At 38.1% G+C, this 23,657-nt stretch overlaps 1 protein-coding gene across 4 annotated transcripts in view; it reads right to left on the bottom strand.

The window, feature by feature from the left end:
- Positions 1-23,657, bottom strand: part of LOC114198079 (nucleoporin SEH1) — a 175,495-nt gene that overhangs the window by 22,610 nt on the left and 129,228 nt on the right. For all 4 annotated transcript variants that reach the window (XM_088019612.1, XM_028089353.2, XM_028089356.2 and 1 more), the window contains 7 exons: positions 22,503-22,593; positions 22,177-22,353; positions 17,350-17,610; positions 16,991-17,106; positions 15,350-15,459; positions 12,123-12,273; positions 517-692 (listed from right to left, as the gene is read on the bottom strand). In XM_088019612.1, coding sequence (XP_087875738.1) covers positions 517-692; positions 12,123-12,273; positions 15,350-15,459; positions 16,991-17,106; positions 17,350-17,610; positions 22,177-22,353; positions 22,503-22,593 — 1,082 coding nt within the window. The remainder of the gene's footprint in view (positions 1-516; positions 693-12,122; positions 12,274-15,349; positions 15,460-16,990; positions 17,107-17,349; positions 17,611-22,176; positions 22,354-22,502; positions 22,594-23,657) is intronic.

Genomic DNA, 23,657 nt, shown 5'->3' with positions numbered 1-23,657 from the left:
AAATACTTAATTCTACAACTTAATTTTGCTTTACAGGAATTTCAAATCCCTGGTAAAATAAGACCATTTTGTTTACTCTTAAACTACAAAAATACTGAACAAAGAGGAAAAAAAGAACATCTGGAAATTGTTACCATCTGGTCTTATCGTGGGCACATACGGTGGTACCAGATTTGTTCCTACTCTGAAGCAACTATATCAATGTGAAGAGTAAAAGATGCCAAGTATCAAATAAGCTCTTTGGGGCAAGGCATGTAGTGGGACGAAGGGCCCATGGACGAATGGCCCAGTCAGATGGGGTACTGGAAGCCTGGAATGAGGACAATGGCCTTGTGCTAGACAATGCTCAGGTTGAGTGTGAGGTAGGTCTCAGTAGGGGAGAGGAGGACCCGTGTAAGCCACTGGTCACATCTGTATATACTCCAAGTATACTTCCTAGATGAGCAACTGGCCCAGAGTGAGTACAGCCCTGGTTTTCAGAGTGCACTGCTGTTGTGTTGTTATTGATATACTCACAAGAAGGGGCTATCAAAATCAAGTGTTCAGGCTGGACAGTCCACATTTCCTTAGAGGATGATTTATCTTGAGGTGGGCAAACAGCTTGTGAAAGAAGTGGAGAATCTTGAGGACCTTTAACTGGTAAAACATCCAAAGAGACATTGCCACCATGTTTCCCAGAACCGTCAGATTCACTATAGAGACAGAGAGGGGGGAGAGGAAAGAAATTAAAAATGATAAAAAGTTTATGACTAAGGATGTTAACCATTTGCCATGCACTGCAAATGAAATACCATGTTTTCTCACCAACATTTTACTGTGATGTTTTACTTTTTGGTTGTACAGAAGCTGTGTATTAAAATATTATATTTCTGCTTTCTTAAAAAAGATAAAAAGCCAGACTGTCACATTTTTATATTAATTGTTCATAAATCTAAGAACATTTATATAAAACTAAAACTGCACTATAGAATATACTGTGTATGTTTCGTTTCATGGAATAAAAATTCTTCACTGTGTATCCTGAATGTATAAAAATACAGTATAGGTCAAATATTGTTATACTAATCTTTCATTAGAATATTCAGTGATTCAATTTCTTTCCTGTCTTGACTTTAGCATGTCATCTGAAGTCTCTTAGAAGACTTACTAGAAAACCACCCAATATTAAGAATTTTTAAAAAGCAAAACTCTTAATATATCTGTAACTGTACAACGACAACTGGTTTCATGATGCTAACACCAAAGAAAGTCTTCTGGGCAAAATACTATGGTAAGAAACGCTGATAAGGTTTAAGAAGATTTTTGATTAAGTGTTAAAAGTGTTTATTTAGCCTTAGATTACAAAAAATTGTAACTCAAATGAATTTTGTAATCACAGAGGCACATGACTTAACTGAAGTTCACCTGGGGAGTGCCCAAATCTTCCTACCCTACAGCAGAGCTCCATCTTTATTTCAAGCAGACACTCAGCAGACAGAGAGGTCCTGTCCTCACCCTCTAACCCACTGCCCTCTCACCTGCGCCTTTTCCAACCAGCCCTCTACTGCCCCAGAGACAGAGATATAGTGGAGGTACCAGCCAGAAGTCAGAAACAGGTTTTCAAAAATTATAAAGCTGCTTCTTGGCTGTTTATTTCCTAAGAACCAGTTCCTCACAATTTAAGCGGTTTTTAAGATAATTTTTAATGTATGTAACTACTATCTTTAATTATTTGAATATCTTAGAAAAGCTTATCATTAAAAGTATAGGAATCCATTTAATATATTGTTGAATTCAGTCTGCTAATATTTTGTGGAGGATTTCTGCATCTGTGTTCATCAGGGATACTGACATGAAATTTTTTTTTACGGTGTTTTTGCCTCGCTGCCGTACCAGGGTAATGCTGGCAGCATAAAATGAGCTTAGAAGCCTTCTTTCCTCTTTTATTTTTTGGAATCATTTGAGAAGCACAGATACTACCTTTAGTAGAGCGAAGGAAATCATCAAAACAAAAGGAAAAGGCAACCTACTGAAAGGGAGAGGATATTTGCAAATCATTTATCTGATAAGAGGTTAATATCCAGATGACAGAACTTATACAACTCAGTATCAAAAAAAATGATAGCCTGATTAAAACTATGGGCAGAGGACTTGAACATTTTCCCAAAGAAGACATAGAGATGACCAAGAGACACCTGAAAAGATGCTCAACACTGCTAATCATTAGGGAAGTATAAATCAAAACCAGAAGAAATCACCTCAAGCCTCTCAAACTAGTTATTATCAAAGACAACTAATAAGTGCTTGCAAAGATGGAGAGCAAAGGGAACCTGTGTGCACTGCTGGTGGGAATGCAAACTGGTGCAGCCCCTATGGAATATAGTGTGGAGGTTCCTCAAAGAATTGAAAATAAAGCTACCGGGGGCGGAGTAAGACGATGGAGGAGTAGGAGACCTGGATTTTGTCTGGTCTCAGGAATTCAGCTGAATAGGGATCAACCCATTCTGAACACCTACAAACTCAACAGGAGATCGAAGATAAGAATAGTAACAACACTCTAAACAGAAAAGTGACCACTTTGTGGAAGGTAGGACGTGTGGAGAAGTGAATCCGAGGCGATATTCGGGAGGAGAGACAGCGGGGAAGGGGGCCTCTGTCGGCCAGGGAGACTCCACTTCCTCCCCAGGGGGGAGTGGCGCGGAAGCGCACCGCAGGGATCTGCTGGCTTTGGAGACTCCACACGGGGTCGGGTGCCAGACATGGAAACGCTCGGTCACAGGCCGGGTGACCACCGAGTGCGGCTGCAGACCGGGGAACGGGAGTGACTGCTTTTCTCTGGGGACGCACTGAGGAGCGGGGCCCCAAGTTCTCAGCTCCTCCGGACAGAGATTGGGAGGCCACCGTTTTCACCCTGGTCCTCCAAAGCTGTACTGAGAGCTTGCAGGGAACAAAACCTCCTGAGAGCAAACCGGAGCAGCTTGCTTAGCCGGGACACACAAGAGTGGGGCAATTCCGCCTCCAGCAAAGACATTTGGGAACGATGACAACAGGCCCCTCCCCCAGGAGATCAGCACGAACAGCCAGCAAGCCAAGACCAAGTTTACCGCTCAAGGAGAACGGGAGAACTCCAGCGCTAGGGGAATACTGCACATAGAATTCATGGCTTTTTTACCATAATTCATTAGTTTTTCAAAGTTAATTTTTTAAAGTTTTTTAACTTTTCTTTTTCCCTTTTTCAAACATCTTATCAATCCCTTTTTTAAAAAAACATTTTTTATTTTTCATTTTTAGAGTCATATTTTTATCCCTTCATAGTAGTTACCCTTATTTTTGGCATATATATATAAGTTGTTCTCTCTTTAAAATTTTGAGATACAATTTCTTCTAACAGATCAAAATATAACCCTAAATCACTAGTGTATGGCTTTGTTCTATTCTCCTGCCTGATCACATTCTCTCCCTTTTTTTTCCTTTTTTTTCTTTTTAAATCTTTTTTCTTTTTAAAAACAACTTATCTTATCAATTCCTTTTATAAAATCTTTTATAATTTTCATCTTTACAGTCATCTCCCATCCCTTCATTGTATCAACCCTTATTTTGTACATATATGTCTTTCTTCCTTTAAAATTTTAGCAGGCACTTTCTTCTAACAGACCAAAATATGCTCAAAAGCTAGTGTGTGGCACTGATCTATGCACTAGCCTGATCATATTTGATTATATTCTGTTTTTTTTTGTTTTGTTCTCTTTTTGTTTGTTTTTATCTTTTTCTTTTTCCTTTTTTTTTCTCTTCTTTCTTTCCCTTTCTTGTCCCCTGGTTTCACGTCTTTTCCGATTTGTATAGAGTATATTTGCTGCAGACGTTGTTAACCTGTTAGCATTCTGTTCTCTCATTCATCTGTTCTCCTCTGGACAAAATGACAAGACGAAAAAAATCACCTCAGCAAAAAGAACAAGAAGTAGTACCGTCTGCCAGGGACCTACTCAATACCGACATTAGTACGATGTCGGACATAGAGTTCAGAATCATGACTTTAAAGATACTAGCTGGGCTTGAAAAAAGTGTGGAAGTTATTAGAGAAACCCTTCTTGGAGAAATAAAAGAACTAAAATCTAACCATGTCGAAATCAAAAAGGCTCTTAATGAGGTGCAATAAAAAATGGGGGCACTAACTGCTAGGATAAATGAGGCAGAAGAGAGAATCAGCGATATAGAAGACCAAATGATGGAAAATAAAGAGGCTGAGAAAAAGAGAGATAAACAAGTACAGAATCACGAGGGCAGAATTCGAGAGATAAGCGATACCATAAGATGAAACAACATTAGAATAATTGGGATCCCAGAAGAAGAAGAAAGAGAGAGAGGGGCAGAAGGTATATTGGAGCAAATTATAGCAGAGAACTTCCCTAGTGTGGGGAAGGAAACAGGCATCAAAATCCAGGAGGCACAGAGAACCCCTCTCAAAATCAATAAAAATAGGTCAACACCCCGACATCTAATAGTAAAACTTACGAGTCGCACAGACAAAGAGAAAATCCTGAGAGCACCTCGGGAGAAGAGATATGTAACCTACAATGGTAGAAACATTAGATTGGCAACAGACCTATCCACAGAGACCTGGCAGGCCAGAAAGGACTGGCATGATATCTTCAGAGCACTAAACGAGAAAAATATGCAGCCAAGAATACTATATCCAGCTAGGCTATCACTGAAAATAGAGGGAGAGATAAAAAGCTTCCAGGACAAACAAAAACTAAAGGAATTGGCAAACACAAAACCAGCCCTACAAGAAATATTGAAAGAGGTCCTCTAAGCAAAAAGAGAGCCTAAAAGCAGCATAGATCAGAAAGGAACACAGACAATATACAGTAACAGTCACCTTACAGGCAATACAATGGCACTAAATTCATACCTTTCAATAGTTACCCTGAATGTAAATGGGCTAAATGCCCCAATCAAAAGACACAGGCTATCAGATTGGATTCAAAAACAAGACCCATCGATATGCTGTCTGCAAGAGACTCATTTTAGACCCAAAGACACCCCCACATTGAAAGTGAGGGGGTAGAAAACCATTTACCATGCAAATGGACACCAAAAGAAAGCTGGGGTGGCAATACTTATATCAGACAAACTAGATTTTAAAACAAAGACTGTAATAAGAGATGAGGAAGGACACTATATCCTACTTAGAGGGTCTATCCAACAAGAAGATCTAACAATTGTAAATATCTATGCCCCTAACGTGGGAGCAGTCAATTATATAAGGCAATTAATAACAAAAGCAAAGAAACACATTGACAACAATACAATAATAGTGGGGGACTTTAACACCCCCCTGACTGAAATGGACAGATCATCTAAGCAAAAGATCAACAAGGAAATAAAGACTTTAAATGAAACACTGGACCAAATGGACTTTACAGACATATTCAGAACATTCCATCCCAAAGCAATGGAATACACATTCTTCTCTAGTGCCCATGGAACATTCTCCAGAACTGATCACATCCTAGGTCACAAATCAGGTCTCAACAGGTACCAAAAGATTGGGATCATTCCCTGCATATTTTCAGACCACAATGCTTTGAAACTAGAACTCAATCAAAAGCGGAAAGTCGGAAAGAACTCAAATACACGGAGGCTAAAGAGCATCCTACTAAAGAATGAATGGGTCAACCAGGAAATTAAAGAATTAAAAAAATTCATGGAAACCAATGAAAATGAAAACACAACTGTTCAAAATCTTTGGGATACAGCAAAGGCAGTCCTGAGAGGAAAGTATATAGCAATACAAGCCTTTCTCAAGAAACAAGAAAGGTCTCAAATACACAACTTAACCCTACACCTAAAGGAGCTGGAGAAAGAACAGCAAAGAAAGCCTAAACCCAGCAGGAGAAGAGAAATCATAAAGATCAGAGCAGAAATCAATGAAATAGAAACCAAAAGAACAGTAGAACAGATCAACGAAAGTAGGAGCTGGGTCTTTGAAAGAATTAACAAGATTGATAAACTCCTGGCCAGACTTATCAAAAAGAAAAGAGACATGACCCAAATCAACAAAATCATGAATGAAAGAGGAGAGATCAAAACCAACACCAAAGAAATACAATTATAAGAACATATTATGAGCAACTCTATGCCAGCAAATTAGATAACCTGGAAGAAATGGGTGCATTCCTAGAGATGTATCAACTACCAAAACTGAACCAGGAAGAAATAGAAAACCTGAACAGACCTATAACCACTAAGGAAATTGAAGCAGTCATCAAAAATCTCCCAACAAACAAAAGCCCAGGGCCAGATGGCTTCCCAGGGGAATTCTATCAGACATTTAAAGAAGAATTAATACCTATTCTCCTGAAACTGTTCCAAAAAATAGAAATGGAAGGAAAACTTCCAAACTCATTTTATGAGGCCACCATTACCTTCATCCCCAAACCGGACAAAGACCCCATCAAAAAGGAGAATTACAGACCAACATCCTTGATGAACATGGATGCAAAAATTCTCACCAAAATACTAGCCAATAGGATCCAACAGTACATTAAAAGGATTATTCACCACGACCAAGTGGGATTTATCCCTGGGCTGCAAGGCTGGTTCAACATCCACAAATCAATCAACGTGATACAATACATTAACAAAAGAAAGAACAAGAATCATATGATCCTCGCAATAGATGCAGAAAAAGCATTTGACAAAGCACAGCATCCTTTCTTGATCAAAACTCTTCAGAGTATAGGGATAGGGGGTACATACCTCAATATCATAAAAGCCATCTATGAAAAACCTACAGCGAATATCATTCTCAATGGGGAAAAGCTGAGAGCTTTTCCCCTAAGGTCAGGAACGCGGCAGGGATGTCTACTCTCACCACTGCTATTCAACATAGTATTAGAAGTCCCAGCCACAGCAATCAGACAACAAAAAGAAATCAAAGGCATCCAAATCGGCAAAGAGGAAGTCAAACTCTCACTCTTTGCAGATGATATGATACTGTACGTGGAAAACCCAAAAGACTCCACCCCAAAACTGCTAGAACTCATACAGGAATTCAGTAAAGTAGCAGGATATAAAATCGATGCACAGAAATCAGTGGCATTCCTATACACCAACAACAAGACAGAAGAGAGACAAATCAAGGAGTCGATCCCATTTACAACTGCACCCAAAACCATAAGATACCTAGGAATAAATCTAACCAAAGAGGCAAAGGATCTGTACTCAGAAAACTATAAAATACTCATGAAAGAAATGGAAGACACAAAGAAATGGAAAAACGTTCCATGCTCATGGATTGGAAGAACAAACATTGTGAAGATGTCAGTGCTACCTAGAGCAATCTACACATTCAATGCAATCCCCATCAAAATACCATCCACCTTTTTCAAAGAAATGGAACAAATAATCCTAAAATTTGTATGGAACCAGAAGAGACCCCGAATAGGCAGAGGAATATTGAAAAAGAAAAGCAAAGCTGGCGGCATCACAATTCCGGACTTCCAGCTCCATTACAAAGCTGTCATCATCAAGACAGTATGGTACTGGCACAAAAACAGACACATCAATCAATGGAACAGAACAGAGAGCCTAGAAATGGACCCTCAACTCTATGGTCAACTCATCTTTGAAAAAGCAGGAAAGAATGTCCAGTGGAAAAAAGACAGTCTCTTCAACCAATGGTGTTGGGAAAATTGGACAGCTACATGCAGAAGAATGAGACTGGACCATTTCCTTACACCACACACAAAAATAGACTCCAAATGGCTGAAAGACCTAAACGTGAGGCAGGAGTCCATCAAAATCCTAAAGGAGAACACAGGCAGGAACCTCTTCGACCTCAGCCGCAGCAACTTCTTCCTAGAAACATCGCCCAAGGCAAGGGAAGCAGGGGCAAAAATGAACTATTGGGATTTCAAGATAAAAAGCTTTTGCACAGCAAAAGAACAGTCCACAGAACCAAAAGACAACCGACAGAATGGGAGAAAATATTTGCAAATGACATATCAGATAAAGGGCTAGTATCCAAAATCTATAAAGAACTTATCAAACTCAACACCCAAAGAACAAATAATCCAATCAAGAAATGGGCAGAAGACATGAACAGACATTTTTCCAAAGAAGACACCCAAATGGCCAACAGACACATGAAAAAGTGCTCAACATCGCTCGGCATCAGGGAAATCCAAATCAAAACCTCAATGAGATACCACCTCACACCCGTCAGAATGGCTAAAAGTAACAAGTCAGGAAACAACAGATGTTGGCGGGGATGTGGAGAAAGGGGAACCCTCCTACACTGTTGGTGGGAATGTAAGCTGGTGCAACTACTCTGGAAAACAGTATGGAGGTTCCTCAAACAGTTGAAAATAGAGCTACCATACGATACATCAATTGCACTACTGGGTATTTACCCCAAAGATACAAATGTAGGGATCCGAAGGGGTACATGCACCCCCATGTTTATAGCAGCAATGTCCACAATAGCCAAACTGTGGAAAGAGCCGAGATGTCCATCGACAGATGAATGGATAAAGAAGAGGTGGTATATATACACAATGGAATATTATGCAGCCATCAAAAGGAATGAGATCTTGCCATTTGCAACGACGTGGATGGAACTGGAGGGTGTTATGTGAGTGAAATAAGTCAATCAGAGAAAGACATGTATCATATGACCTCACTGATATGAGGAATTCTTAATCTCGGGAAACAAACTGAGGGTTGCTGGAGTGGTGGGGGGTGGGAGGGATTGGGTGGCTGGGTGATAGACATTGGGTAGGCTATGTGCTATGGTGAGCAGTGTGAATTGTACAAGACTGATGAATCACAGATCTGTACTTCTGAAACAAATAATGCAATATATGTTAAGAAAAAAAAAGAAGAAGATAGCAGGAGGGGAAGAATGAAGGGGAGTAAGTCGGAGGGGGAGACGAACCATGAGAGACGATGGACTCTGAAAAACAAACTGAGGGTTCTAGAGGGGAGGAGGGTAGGGGGATGGGTTAGCCTGGTCATGGGTATTAAAGAGGGCACATTCTGCGTGGAGCACTGGGTGTTATGCACAAACAATGAATCATGGAACACTACATCAAAAACTAATGATGTATGGTGATTAACATAACAATAATAAATTATTAAAAAAAAAGAAAAGAAAGCTACTATGTGATCCAGAAATTCTACTATAAGTATTTAACCAAAGAAAATGAAAATACAAATCTGAAGAGATATATGCATCCCTATGTTCACTGCAGCATTATTTAAAATAGCCAAGATACCGATGCAACCTATGTCCATGATAGATGAATGGATAAAGATGTGGTTTATATACACAGTGATATATTAGTCATAAAAGAGAATGAAATCTCACCATTTGTGACAACGTGCAGCTAGAGGGTATTATGCTAAGTGAAATAAGTCAGACAGAGAAAGACAAATACTAAATAATTTCACTTACATGTGGAATCTAAAAAACAAGATGAATGAACAGACAAAACAAAACAGAAACATCTTAGACACAGGAAACAAACTGTTGGTTACAGGGGGTGGGGAGAGGGGCTGGGTATGGGTGAAATAGGTGAAGGGGATTAGGAAGTATAAACTCCTAGTTATAAACTAAATTACGGGGATGTAATATACAACATACGGAATATAGTCAATAATATTGTAATAATTTTGTATGCTGACGGATGGTAACGAGACTTATGGTGGGGACCATTTCATAATGCATAAAAATACTGAATCACTATGATGTACATCTGAAACTGAAAGGATATTGCATATGAGTTATACTCTAATGATTTTTTTTTTTTTTAAATATGAGGAAGAGGGCAAGCTGGAACGAGTTGGAGGCACTAGGTAGGTGTGTTAGCTCTCAGCTGGTGGCTGTGACTTCCAGAGAACTCTGGCAACACTGTGCCACGGAGACAGCCCATGTGATGAGAAGACTGGTTAAAACAGGAGAATTGAGTAAATGCAATTATACTGAGGATAATGAAGCCAGGATTCTCAGTATTGGAGATATCAGTGTAAACTCATGATTTCAACACATTTATAAACAGATTTGGATACATGTGGATTTATATATAAATACATATATTTCCTAGCTTTGTCTGTCCACTGAGGGGTCCTAGAAGTAGTAACACCTGAAAAGCAACAGCACACTTACTACTCATGTCTCAGTTTCTAATACTATTCTCCACTAAAAGGAATCAGGACTTCTATTCCAGGGCTGGAACAGGGAAAGTATATGTCAAACTTAGAATATCCAATATCCTTTCCTGCCAATGAATAATGAACCAGGTTAAGCGACCAAATGATGACAGTAAAGGATTAACACCGAATCCAGCAGTCCGCCCTGATATAAGTACACAAAAGAGGGTAAAGTCAATCTCTTCCTCATTGTGGAAAGACAACTAGTAAATGTAGAAAGATAGAATTAGAAAATCACCATTTGGTAAATAAGACAGTACTATTAGGATTCAGGCAATAACCATCACTGGGTGCTACAAGTGTGATAAGGAACAAGATAACTCATTATCTCTAAGGATCTCCCTTTAAAACATTAACTACAGTGGAGAAACCCTACAGACACCATTTTAACTAAGAGATAAAAACATTTCTAGCAATGGGACAAATCAGCATTGTTTACCACCTGAGAAGATGTACTGAGAAAACAAACAGCATCATTTCCATGGTGTGAGGGACATTTTACAAAGTAACTGGTCTATACTCTACAAAAACATCAAGGTCATTGGTAAGAAAACGGTTATCAGCTGGCCTGCAGCCCTTTTCCCCCTTTTTACTAGGGAATGTCCAGGAAGAAAAGGATAACTTGGTCAAATCCCCTTGTGATCTTCCAAATGACAACTCCCAGCAAACACACTAATTTACTTTTCTATGGAATGCTTATAACAGGATGTTCCTGGTCTGTCAAGAATTGGTTATGGTAAAGAAATCTGAAATTTATGAATTTATGTGGCATAGTTGTTGAAAACAATATCACATATAAAGTATAAAATAGCTTTTGTAATTGAAACAGCTCCCCCTTTTGTGTAAGCAACGTATCATCACATGCACGATTTAGAGACCTCACATTTAAAAAAAAAAGAAGAGAGCGGGAAGGGAAAAATGAAGGGGGGGAAATTGGAGGAGGAGACGAACCATGAGAGACAATGGACTCTGAGAAACAACCTGAGGGTTCTAGAGGGGAGGGGGGGTGGGGGGATGGGTTAGCCTGGTGATGGGTATTAAGGAGGGCACATACTGAACGGAGCCCTGGGTGTTATACGCAAACAATGAACCATGGAACACTACATCAAAAACGAATGATATAATGTATGGTGATTAAGATAATAAAAAAAAAAGAATTTTTAAAAAACAAAAAACAAACAAAAAAATTTGAACCAGAGTAGAGTATTAATGTTGCAAAAAGGGCCTAGGAAACATCATTAGCAATCCCGATTTCCTCATGTTTTCCCCTAAAATTATTACTAAAGCTTAGTTCTGGGTAATATCTTTGATTCTGTGGCCCTGATTTGATGACCGAACCCTCTGTGTTCTGTCATGAAAGAGAAGGACAGACCAAGGAAGTGTTCTATATTGAAAAAGGGTAAAGAAGACAGGCTAACTAAATGTAATGTGTGATCTCAGATTAGATTTGGGACCAAAGAGGAAGTTTTTTGCTTATTTCTTTAACTATAAAGGACTTTATTAGGGAACTGGGGAATTTGCATGTAATCTGTGGACTACATGTTATTAGCATTTTTACAATACTAAGGTCCTAATTTTGATGGGTTTACTATAGCTATTTAGGAGAAGGTCTGTGTTTTTAGGAAACTTAGGACAAACTGGTCATCATGCTCACAACTTACTCTTAAATGATTCAGAGAAAAGTTATATATACATAAAGAATAATAAGGTCAATGTAGTAAAACGTTAGCAACTGAGGAATCTCAATGCAGGTAGCGTAAGTTCTATTTTTAAACTTTTCTGTAAATTTGAAATTATTTCAACTTAAACTAAAGTATAAAGATGAAATAAACATTTTGGAGGCAAAAAAGTACAGAGAAAAGATCAGCTCTACTATGAATTAAATTATCTTGAAATCTGGTGAAAGATGTTTTGTTTGTCTGTTTTACCTTTTAGATTCTAAGCCAGCTTTGGAAGAAGGCTGAAGGAATTCACTGCTAGACATGGAATCTCTGAATTCTCCAATTACTGAAAGTATAATTTTATGCATGTTTCCATAAAAGAGCTGAATATCATTAGGCCGTTGGGGAAGATCATACACTGAAATAGAAAATAATGTTTGAAATATATGAATCTTTACATAAGCACACTACAAATTAACAGATAAACTTATACATTTATAGCCACAGAATACTATTTTCTTAGGTTGGGAGTGAGTGACAATTGATGTTTACTACTACTGACTAGCATGAAATTATAGGCAGCTCAGGCTCTGGCCTTGAATTTGGCAACTTAACCTCTCTAAACCCTAGTCTCCTCAAGGATAATATAAAGTAACAATCTATCTCAGGGGTTCTTATGAGCATTAGAGTATGAATATGTTTAAAGCTCCATATGCAACAAGCTGACTGTGGGCCAGGTACTGTTCTAATCCCTTTGTGCATATTAATCTAGTAAGCTTTCACAACTCTTTGAGGTAGGCATCTATTATCTCCACTTCAAGGATGAGGAATCTGAAGCACAAAGAGGTTAAGGATACACAATTTATAAGTGGTGGTTTCACAGACATTTAACCTTAGCAAATCTAGAAACCAGGCAATAATATAATTAAATATTGAGATTAATAAAATAGTGCTAGAGTTGAACATCTCTAGATAAGTCCACCTGAATTTATATATACAAGAAATTTTATAGAACATGCTAGTATTCCACATTTAAATAAGACATTAAGAGGGGTGCCTGGGTGGCTCAGTCAGTTAAGCATCTGTCTGACTCCTGATCTCAGCTCAGATCTTTATCTCAGAGTCATGAGTTCAAGCCCCACGTTGGGATCCATGCTGGACGTGGAGTCTACTTTAAAAAAAATAAATAAATTGGACATTAAGAATTATACTTTTTAAATGAAAAATTTTTAAAAAGATCACAGTAAGTGTAAACTGAAATTTGTAATAGCCAAGATATTGGACTATAAAAGTTTAAATCAAGTGTGAAAATACTTGCCACAAATCACACATTTTGCAAAAGCAAGATTATAAATACCTGTAATAGTAATGTGTTCAAACAAATGTTATTCAAAATAACCACGTAAAAAGCTCAACTGCAACATTCCCATAGGTGATCTACTATACTAACCAACACAAAACAAAGTGGGGATTGGTTTCTCCCTTCCTCTGGACAATGACTATTACCATCTCAAAGAATCTAGTATTGTGGTGTCCCAATGACCTACCTGAAGTCCCAACTCAACCCTATCTTAGATGGGTGGTCTTGACAGGTTACTTGAGTTCTTGGTTGGGTTTGTCAACATGACCCTTAACATAACACATTTCTTGAATTTCTGTACATGCAGGTCCCTCTCCTTGGAATATCCTTCCCCATTCTGGTCCCCATCTTCTACATCTTGTCAACTTCTCCTCATTCTTCAAGATACCTCAAGAGTCACCTCATTTTAAATGGGGTACCCTTTATATTCTCCAGATTCCTTTTTTTGTTTTTTTAGGATTTTATTTATTTATTTAAGAGAGAGCAAGAGAGGGAGAGAGAGCACAGAGGGAGAGGGAGAAGCAGACTCTTTGCTGAGTAGGAGCCCAATGCAGGACTCAATCCCAGAAACCAGAGATCATGACCTGAGCCAAAGGCAGACACTCAATCGACTAAGCCACCCAGGCATCCCTATATCCTCCAGATTCCTAAACACAGTTCCATCATAGCCCTTTTCATACCACACTTTAATCACCTGTCTTCCCCTTAGTCTGTGAGAACCTAGAGAGCAAGGACTTCATCTTTTACCTCTACAGACTGGCAACCTCTACTCTCAATACATGTCCATTCAATCAATAAATGAAATGTTGCCAAATCACGCAACTGTGCCAACTTCTGAACCACTACAAACTTATGCTACCTACTTTTAATCACAGTCTTCAGGATTGTTGTGGTATGTTACTAAGTGTTTCCATCTACAAAGCATAATTCAGTTTAACTTTTATTTATTGGGATTTTTCTTACGATGGAGAAGGAAGGTAAAGCTCGGAGGGGATGAAGTGGCAGACATGGCCTTAAATCGTTTCATTTCCAAATCACACTGCTGACAAGATCCATTTCAAATCTTTTCACTATTTTTAACTAATCCACCCCTACCTTCCCTTTGAGTAGATGATCTAGACTCCTAATTACCAAAAAGATCACAGACTATTCTACATCACCTCTACATAAGTATAAATATCCTTTTATCATTTCATATTTTAGAAGCAATATATATTTTACCATTAAAAAACTAGATAACAAAAATGGAGGAAAAACCATTACCACCTGAAATTCTACTACCAGAACATAACCACTGTCAATAGCTGGTGTGTTTACTCCTGCAATTTTACCTCTGTAGCTGTATACAGACACATTAAATCATTTTTACCATGAGATGTTAATATGTAAACTTTATAAAATAATTTTTCTTAATTAATGAAGAGCTTTCTCATGTCATTTAATATAGAATCATACCATTGTTTTAATAGCTTCAACATATTCTATTACATAATTAAACAATGCCCTATTCTTGGATATTTAGGTTACTTCTAACTTCCTGCTGTTATGAACAATACTGTGATGAAAATCTGTTTTTACACAATTTGTGTGTCTTGATACATATTTTTTTATCAGTAATAAACACCATTAGATGCTTGAACAATTCAGCTGAAATAGAGCTAAAAGTCTAGGCTGGAATTATTCCACTGCTGTCTATTTTGGATTTTTTTCCCCCACCATCACATCCTCCATAAACTGCACAGCAGACACAAAAATCTCAAAATGAGTTCAAGTTTGCAATCATTAAATCTTACATAGTAATTACTTTGAGTTTAATAATGACCATTCTCCTCCTGTTTATAAGTCTATCCATAGAATAGGTGCCACAATACGTTAATAATATCTAACATTTATATAGCAAAGTTCTCTAATTTAATCTTCACAACAATTCCTTATGGATGAGAAGTTGATATTGTAGCTCTCATTTACAAAAAAGAAAACTTAATCTCAGTAACATCCAAAGTCATATAGTGGAACTGTGGCTCAAACTCAGCCTGACTCCATAATCTAATACTCTTCCTCCCTATAACAGATCACTGGACCTAGATAAATCTTTTGGGTCATTTGTAGTAGTTAGACATGTTGAAATTCTTACCTTCAGTTACTAGTAACTCATCCTGGAATTTTTCCGCAAAATCAATGTGCTGCAGCACGCTATGTTCTGGAAGTACTTGTTCTATAATCCCTGGTTTAAGCGATAGGGCTCTGCCAATAGAGATTTTTATTCAAAAATGATTTTACATAAATTAGATTTTCATTAGTGTATTTGGCAAATCTCACAAACAGCTGTCTTAAATCCTGTCTTAAATCTTAATATAAGTAATTTTTAAAAGAAAATCTGTTTTGGAAGTTCTCTTCAAAGTTATACATGGAAGTACAGTCATCACGTTCATTTAAATATTAACATCAAAACAAGAGCTCCCTAAAATAAGAGTAGAAAGAAGAGTAAAATTAGATTCTTTTCAGGTCTTACATTTTCAGTATTTGTGAAAATTTGATCATAGTTAGAAATCTGTCTCAGAAAAAAAGAGAATATGCCAAGAACATGGTAAAAGTAAGAGCTGTCAGAGAGAGACTTTTAAATTGCCATATAACTGTATTTACCTGGCCTCTTCTAAAGAATCTCTGAGGTGAGAGAACGGAAATGTAAATTTCTCTGTAATACTCAGATGTTCACAAACAAAAGAAATCTCATTTCTATATATATGTGGCAAAGAGGAGTTCTAAAACAATATGCTGATTTCTATATCCCAGTAGAGAGAAAGGGGGAAAAATAAACCCAAACCTGGTAATTTAATTTCTCCAAATGCCAGTTTCTGTATCTTAAAATACTTAACTGAGAAACAAAAGCAGGTTCAAAGTTGAGCTCTTTACATTGGGTCTATTCTAACATCATGCAGCAACCTGTCATTCAAGTCTCTTTTTAAATGTTCCGACAATCCTCAACAGATTAAAAATAAAACAATCTCCTAAATTATGTATCAGAATAAAACACAGCAGAGCACAAAGGGCTAGAAGAAGGAAATACTGGTATATCCATATAACCCTCCCCTAGTGGGAGCGAATGGTTTCCTACTGACAGATGAAATGTTCTGAGCTTCACTTATTTTACATTCAGGCCCTGTAGGCTAGGAAACAAAATTTTATAATACAATTCAACATACAAGAAAGTTACCTATGCTTAAATCACATCTAAATCTAAATGTCTAAATTTGACATTTTTGTGTATTAAACTATTATTTAGAAGTACCAAATTTTCTAGAAGCACATGGCATTAAGCTAACCAAGTTAAACACCCTACACATTTCTAAATACAACTTAATCCTTTCAAATAATTCACAACATTCCCAGAAATATTATAAATAAGTCAGGTGTGTTTATACACGTTATATTCTTTCAGTAGTTCTTAAATCTTTTCTAAATTTGACCTACCATCATTAGGAAGATAGTCCTATTATGAAGTATGAGGTACCTATTTGCATAAAGGAGAAGAGGCACAATACATCTGTCTAGAAAAGAAAGCACAATGCAAATATGGCGGACGGGTTTCCTACACGCATTTCTTCCTCACATCATGGCGGACTGTCGGCTATACAAATTTCACCAAGATTTTTCATCCACTGGTTTACTAGTAAGTAGCTGAGCATGTTCTATAACTTTCAAATCCCAAACCATTTTTAAGCCTTCATTATTTCTATGGAATAGTTTCCAACATCATCTAAGATAAGTAACCTACCTTCGATACTGCTGCCTCGAAATTTCATCACCACCAAAGAAGTATACAGTTGACAGTTCTGTTGTGGTTGTATAATTGCTCTCTCTGTCTGATGGATTATATATTATAGTAACATCCTGATGCCAAGGAAAAAAATTAGGAGTGAGTATGAAATATTTTTCTTAAGTCATCTCATTGTGACTTAACTATCATATGAGCCTAAACAGTCAATAGACATGGATGCATAAGACAGCATTTCTAAGATCAGGTATTTCCATTCCTTTATTACTTTCAAATACTAGTTTTTAGCTATAAAATACATAATTCTTAATTTAACCTAAAAATGAGTTCATATTTTTAGTGCAGAGACTTATACTTACTTCTCGTGTTTTTTCTTTGAGCACAAATTTATCTGGAAGAATCCTTAATACTTTAGGATCCAGCAAAACTTTTTTCTGAGAATCCTTAAAACCTACTGCTTTAACAAAAGCTGCCCGAGAGCCAGTGTTATGAACAGAAAAAACAATTCTACTTTCTTTGCCAGGTACTAAGTCATTCACTGTTACCATGTAACTGTCAGATAACTTTTTAACATCTTCCAAAATAAGATTACTTGTTCCTCCATATCCAGACAAAGGTATCTAAAAGCAGAAAATATATACATCCAAAATTATTTTTATGTAAGCAGAAAGCAGAAGATTAAATTATAGCCAGAAAAAAAACCCATACAGATTTAATACAATTATTATTCTTTGTGTACTTTGGCTAATTACCCCACTTCCAGTCCAGCATTATATTTTTTTTCTTTCTTTTTTTTTTTTTAAAGATTTTATTTATTTATTTGACAGAAAGAGGCACAGCAAAAGAGGGAACCCAAGCAGGGGGAGTGCGAGAGGGAGAAGCAGGCTTCCCACTGAGCAGGGAGCCTGATGCGGGGCTTGATCCCAGGACCCTGAGATCATGACCCAAGCCGAAGGCAGATGCCTAACGACTGAGCCACCCAGGTGCCCCAGTCCAGCACTGTATTAAAGAACTTCTCTTAGGACAAAAACAAATCAAAGAGTTGCAAAATTATCTACCTTCCAATATGCTAAATTATTTCATTGTTATACAAGCCAAGCTTAGATGATTAAGGTATAAAAGATTAGTATAAACCTGCTTAAGAAGCTAATGTTTAGGGTAAAAATATACTGATGCTTGTAATTTACTTTGAAATGCATAAAAAAAGAGACAAATTGATGGATGGTGAGATATGTGATCAAACAAATATAGCAAAATGTTAACTGTAGAATCTATGTAGTGGTAGGGTATGTGAGGGTTCACCATATAATTCTTCCAACTTCCCAATTATTCTCAATTTTGAAAATGAAATGTGTTGGTGAAACAAAATCTATTGTTCTATAATCCTATTAGCTTTTCATCTACCAGAGTGAGAAAGAAGTGTGCCAAAGGGACCAAACAGAAGCCAAGAACTCAAACAACTCTCAGAGGACAGACTTCCTGGTAGCCAGAGTGCAGACTGGAGGCAGGCTTTAAGGGCCAGTGGGTGCTGTCTCTAAGCGAGGCTGCTTCCACAGGGTTCAGCACTACCAGGAAACAAGGATTCAGAGAATAAAGTCTATAAATAAAAATGTAGGAAAACAGATATGCTGCTAGAAAACAAACTTTCCATATCCTTTAAAATGCACTCTCTTAAGGGGCACCTGGGTGGCTCAGTCAGTTAAACATCCAACTCTTGATTTTGGCTCAGGTCATGATCTCAGGATCCTGGGATGAAGCTCCGAGCTCAGCGGGGAGTCTGCCTGAGATTCTCTCTCCCGCTCCCTCCCCCAACTCATGCACTCATGCTCTCTCTCTCTCTAAAATAAATAAATAGGGGCGCCTGGGTGGCTCAGTCAGTTAAATGTCTGCTTTTGCCTCAGGTCATGATCTCAGGGTCCTGGGACTGAGCCCCCAGTCAGGCTCCCTGCTCATCAGGGAGTCTACTTCTCCCTCTCCCTCTGTTGCTCCCCCTGCTTGTACTCTCTCTGTCAAATACATAAAATCTTTAAATAAAATAATCTTAAAAAAATGCACTCTTTTCAAAATGATCTATCATCCCTAATTATTAAACTGTGTTCCAGGGGCACCTGGGTGGCTCAGTTGGTTAAACATCTGCCATCTGCTCAGATCATGGTCTCAGGGTTGTGGGATAGAGCCCCATATCAGGCTCCCTGCTCAGAGGGGAGTCTGCTTCTCCCTCTCCCTCTGCCCCTTCCCCCCGTTCATGCTTTCTCTCGTGCGCTAATAATAAAATCTTTTAAAAAATAAAATGTTTCAAAGAATGCCTTGCAAACTTGAAAACATCAATAGCTTATTTTGACTTGCGTTATATACTTAAAATAAATTTAGGGACCTCATAAATTGGTATTGGCTTGCCAAAATGAGTAAAGATTGGCAGCATTTTAAAGTGCTTCAGATCTGAAACTCCTACAAATCCCTCCTCATTCAGAGTGAGCTCTTGGTAGTTTTGAAAACCAAAACTGTTTCTAATTTCTCTTCCCAGAGAAACTTCCAAGTAAATTTTATGTATGAAACTAGAAAATGGGAAAAGTTTGTTTCTGAAAACACTCAATGTAAGTATTCTTCCTGTATTTCAAAGTCTAAGGAATCACAAATAACTGCTGAGTAAAAGGTTAAGAAAAAGAATGATTAAATGAAATAAACTCTGACCAATGCTACTAGATCCAAAGATTCAAGAGGAAAAATTACTGCTCTAGAGCAGGTTTTCTTAACCTCGGACTATGGACATCTTGAGCTACATCATTCCTTGGGGTGGGGGCCATCCTGCACCTTGCAGGGAGTTGATGTGCATCCCTGGCTTCCACTCACTAGATGCCAGTAGCACCCTTTGCCCCACCCGCAGTTACAACCAAAAATGTGTCCACATATTGCCAAAAGTCCCCTGGAGGGTAAAACAGCCTCTGATTGAGAACTCCTGCTCTAAGGGACTGGAAAACAGAGGTAGTATGAACACCTAGAGCCTGCATAATAGATAAAAATGGGCTTTGCCGTCAGGTAGTCTGAATTTGAACCCTGGACCACCTACTGCCGTGTAAGATGCACCACCATGGCAAGCACCTCTCTAGTTTTGCTTCCCCATGTGTAGCATGGAGACAGTGGTATGATCTTAGCTGTTTTGAAGATAAAGTGTGATAATCCATGTAGTGGTGATTAAGAGTAGTGCCTGGCATATACTCAGCACACAATAAATGTGTCTTTATTGCAGTCCCACAATGCTTTTTGGTACACAAAGCATAATTTCACTTGTTTCTCAGAACCAAACCAGGAAGATAAGTGAGTAAAGCACGAGCAAGTGGAGACTGATCCGGAGTGAGTGTGAAGAACAGAAGCAGGGCTGCTCCCAGTGCTCTTCCACCACTGTACCAGGTTCCTCATCTCTACAAACATACAGCAGTGCTGGTGGTCCAAGCCTTCTTGTGAGATAAAGGCCATATTCATCTGTACACTTCAGGTCCCCATTCAGGCCACCTCTGAAAGGACAGGTGGAATCTACATAGGCAGGACTCCCACTAGGATCCTCGTTTGTCTTAAGAGGACATCAGCCTGAACTTCTGCTTGGTGACTGTCAAATCAAATGGTCCTGCCCTAAGCCACCAGGGAATTATTAGTTCTCCAGAAATTCTTACTTAAGAATAATCTTAGGGGCGCCTGGGTGGCTCAGTCGGTTAAGCGGCTGCCTTCGGCTCAGGTCATGATCCTGGGGTCCTGGGATCGAGCCCCACGTCTGGCTCCCTGCTCAGCGGAGAGCCTGCTTCTCCCTCTCCCTCTGCCTGCCACTCTGCCTACTTGTGCTCTCTCTGTCAAATAAATAAATAAAATCTTAAAAAAATAATAATAATAATCTTAAACATCTTGGCTAATCAACCTGAAACTAATGGAAATATATTCAGGATAGTCTGAAAGACACAGCCCATCTAGTCCTCTCCACAAACCACTTGATTCTTACTTGAAACCAGATCATCAGGATACGTGGTACTTTGACATTGTGTCCTCGGCTCACGTGGAAGGATGTTCTTCCTAAAGACGACCACTTACATCCTTGTTTTTTAAATTAAGTAAACCCTACCCCCAATGTGGATCTAAAACTCAGAATCCCAAGATCAAGAGTCACGTGCTCTACTGACTGAGCTGGCCAGGCACCTGACCACTTACGTCTTTAAACAATTTTACCCTCCACAGCTCATGGGGCCAAGTGAAGAGCTCCACAGATAATGTGTCAAGCTTCAGCATCAAAAAAGGCTAGATTTGCCATAAAGATCTACTGTTTAAAAAAAAAATAACAAAAAACGTTTCAGGGGTGCTTGGGTGGCTCAGTCAGTTAAGCGTCCAACTCTTGATTTCAGCTCAGGTCATGATCTCAGGGTCATGAGATCAAGCCCCACGTTGGGATTCTTTCTCCCTCTCCCTCTGCCCCTCCTCCCATCCTCCCCTCCCTGTTCTCCCTCTCTCTCTAACAAACAAACAAAACCCCAACCTTTTAAGCACTGCTAATCTTGTAATTCATTACATTCCTTCTCTAACACTAGAAAATGGACCAACATCTTAGTTCCAGCCCCACAGCCCCAAACCGTGTTTTAAGGTATGTGCTTTTATGGAGTGTGTGCTTGACCAGCTGTCCTTTTTTCCTTTTCTCAATGATTTACCACCGTTATCTCTCACTGCTCTAAATATATCTAAAAAAATGAGTTCAAATCCTTTTTAAAAATTATCATGGGAAGAAACAAAATATAAAAAGCTCTCGTCTTTGTATCCGTAGTTCTGCAACAGAGTCTAGTAAATGGTGTCAATAGGTATTTTGCTGAATTGAAAGAATACAATTTACCTGGAAAGTTAGTATGTTAAACAGTTTGATCTGGTTTTACCAAAAAATGTGTTCCTGTAAAGTTGGGTATGTTTCAAAATTCTCAAGCTGAAACGAACCTTAAAGGCATGAGAAGAAATGGTTTCCTACAGTAATATACTATGGAGACTACTTTTATAACACACTTGTACAAAGTACATTAATGACTCCCTAACTTGTTTGTAAAAGGCAATCACCTATTCTGACTTACAAGTCAGTACACATAATTTACCAATATTAAACTAATAGTTACAAGATGTAAGAAACTCCATGGGAGGAAAAAAGGCAATAAAATCAATCTTACCGTGAACTTAATGCCCGGTTGTGAGCGAATTCCCAGTTGTTTAATTTCAAGTTTAGCCAACATACAAGATAATCGAGTAGGTGCAAATAACACAGATATGTGAATGTCTTCTTTTGGATGCATTCTAATCTCACAGTTACTGGTTAGTCGTTCTTCTGAACCAAAAGTGTGCTGAAGCTACAATTTAAAAACAATCACTGCATACAACAAAGGAGGAGCCCAAATTAAAACTACCATCAACCCAAAGCTTCAAAGACGAAGACACAACAGTCTGCACATGTAAGTGGTCTAAAAGAACATGAAACAGCACCATGCACTCTACGAACCTGAAAGCAGTCCTGGTCTTGTCCTCTAATGAGCAGTCGCAGATGCTGGGTTGTAGATGTACAATTATTTCGTAAAGCTAGCTTCTGAAGCCTATGAACAATTACACATTGTAAATGTAGTTTTCCTCCGTGGATATTGCTACAACTATAAAACCAAAGCCAATTAAAACTGACTGCAATGTTTAGAGATGGACTGGATCACATATGCCATTTTATTAGCAGCCTAGAAAGGTACCTCCACAGTCCTAGGATTCCACAATTTCTGAAAACATACTCAAAACATATTCACCTTGTCAGAGAAACTCTTTGGTTTAATCATTCTATTATGGCTCCTTGGCCAACCTTGTTATTTATACTATACATATAAGTCTTATCAGTCTTGTAAAACAATCAAATGAAAATCCTGATTAACAAATTCATTAAGTCGCTAAGTCAATGCCATGCTTAGCTTGAATTCCTACCTTTCATGGCAACAAGGAGTCCCAGGTACATTGCTTAGATTTTTCACTCTAAGAGCCTCATTTGCACAAATTGGTCTTTTAAACGTACACCGAATTAACCATACTTTTAAAAAAGTTATAATATGCAAGTACAACAGACTTATTAATAACAGCTGGCTGGTGGTAAAAAACAATCCTTCAATCTTTGAAAACATATGAATCCTATCTTCATTGGAAGGATAGGAAATCATGAGTAAATCTCCACTGTATTCAAATTTTGAATATTGATGGTTACATTATTTAAACTGTGGCCTATGTCTTGTCCAACTTGGGATAAAGGGGAAAGGTTGCTGAGCTTAACCTCAGAATAAAATCTAAGACCTTCCACTATCAGCAGACCCGAGAAAAACATTCACAGGAACACTGACTGGGAAAGATTTACTGAAAAAAGAATTCTTTAAAAGCTTTTATATTTTGTCTATTTTTAAAGAAATGTGGTTATCATTTTTCAAGTAGTAGAGCTATCAATCTGGGGGGGGAGTTCAGTTTCTAGTTTTAAAAAGGAACTACACAAAATAAAAAGGGTTAATTTCATTATCATATAGGGTCCACACAAATTAATAAGAAAAAAATACTAAATTCTAAGCAACAAATAGCCAAAGTACATATGCAGACTTATGAGAGAGAAACCAGAATGAGTGAATGAATATAGGGA

Source organism: Eumetopias jubatus, unplaced genomic scaffold (genome assembly GCF_037043125.1).
Source record: "Eumetopias jubatus isolate StellerSeaLion01/CBP00866 unplaced genomic scaffold, mEumJub1_p1.0 scaffold_16, whole genome shotgun sequence".
Lineage (NCBI taxonomy): Eukaryota > Metazoa > Chordata > Mammalia > Carnivora > Otariidae > Eumetopias > Eumetopias jubatus.
This window is presented reverse-complemented; position numbering and strand designations above follow the sequence as displayed.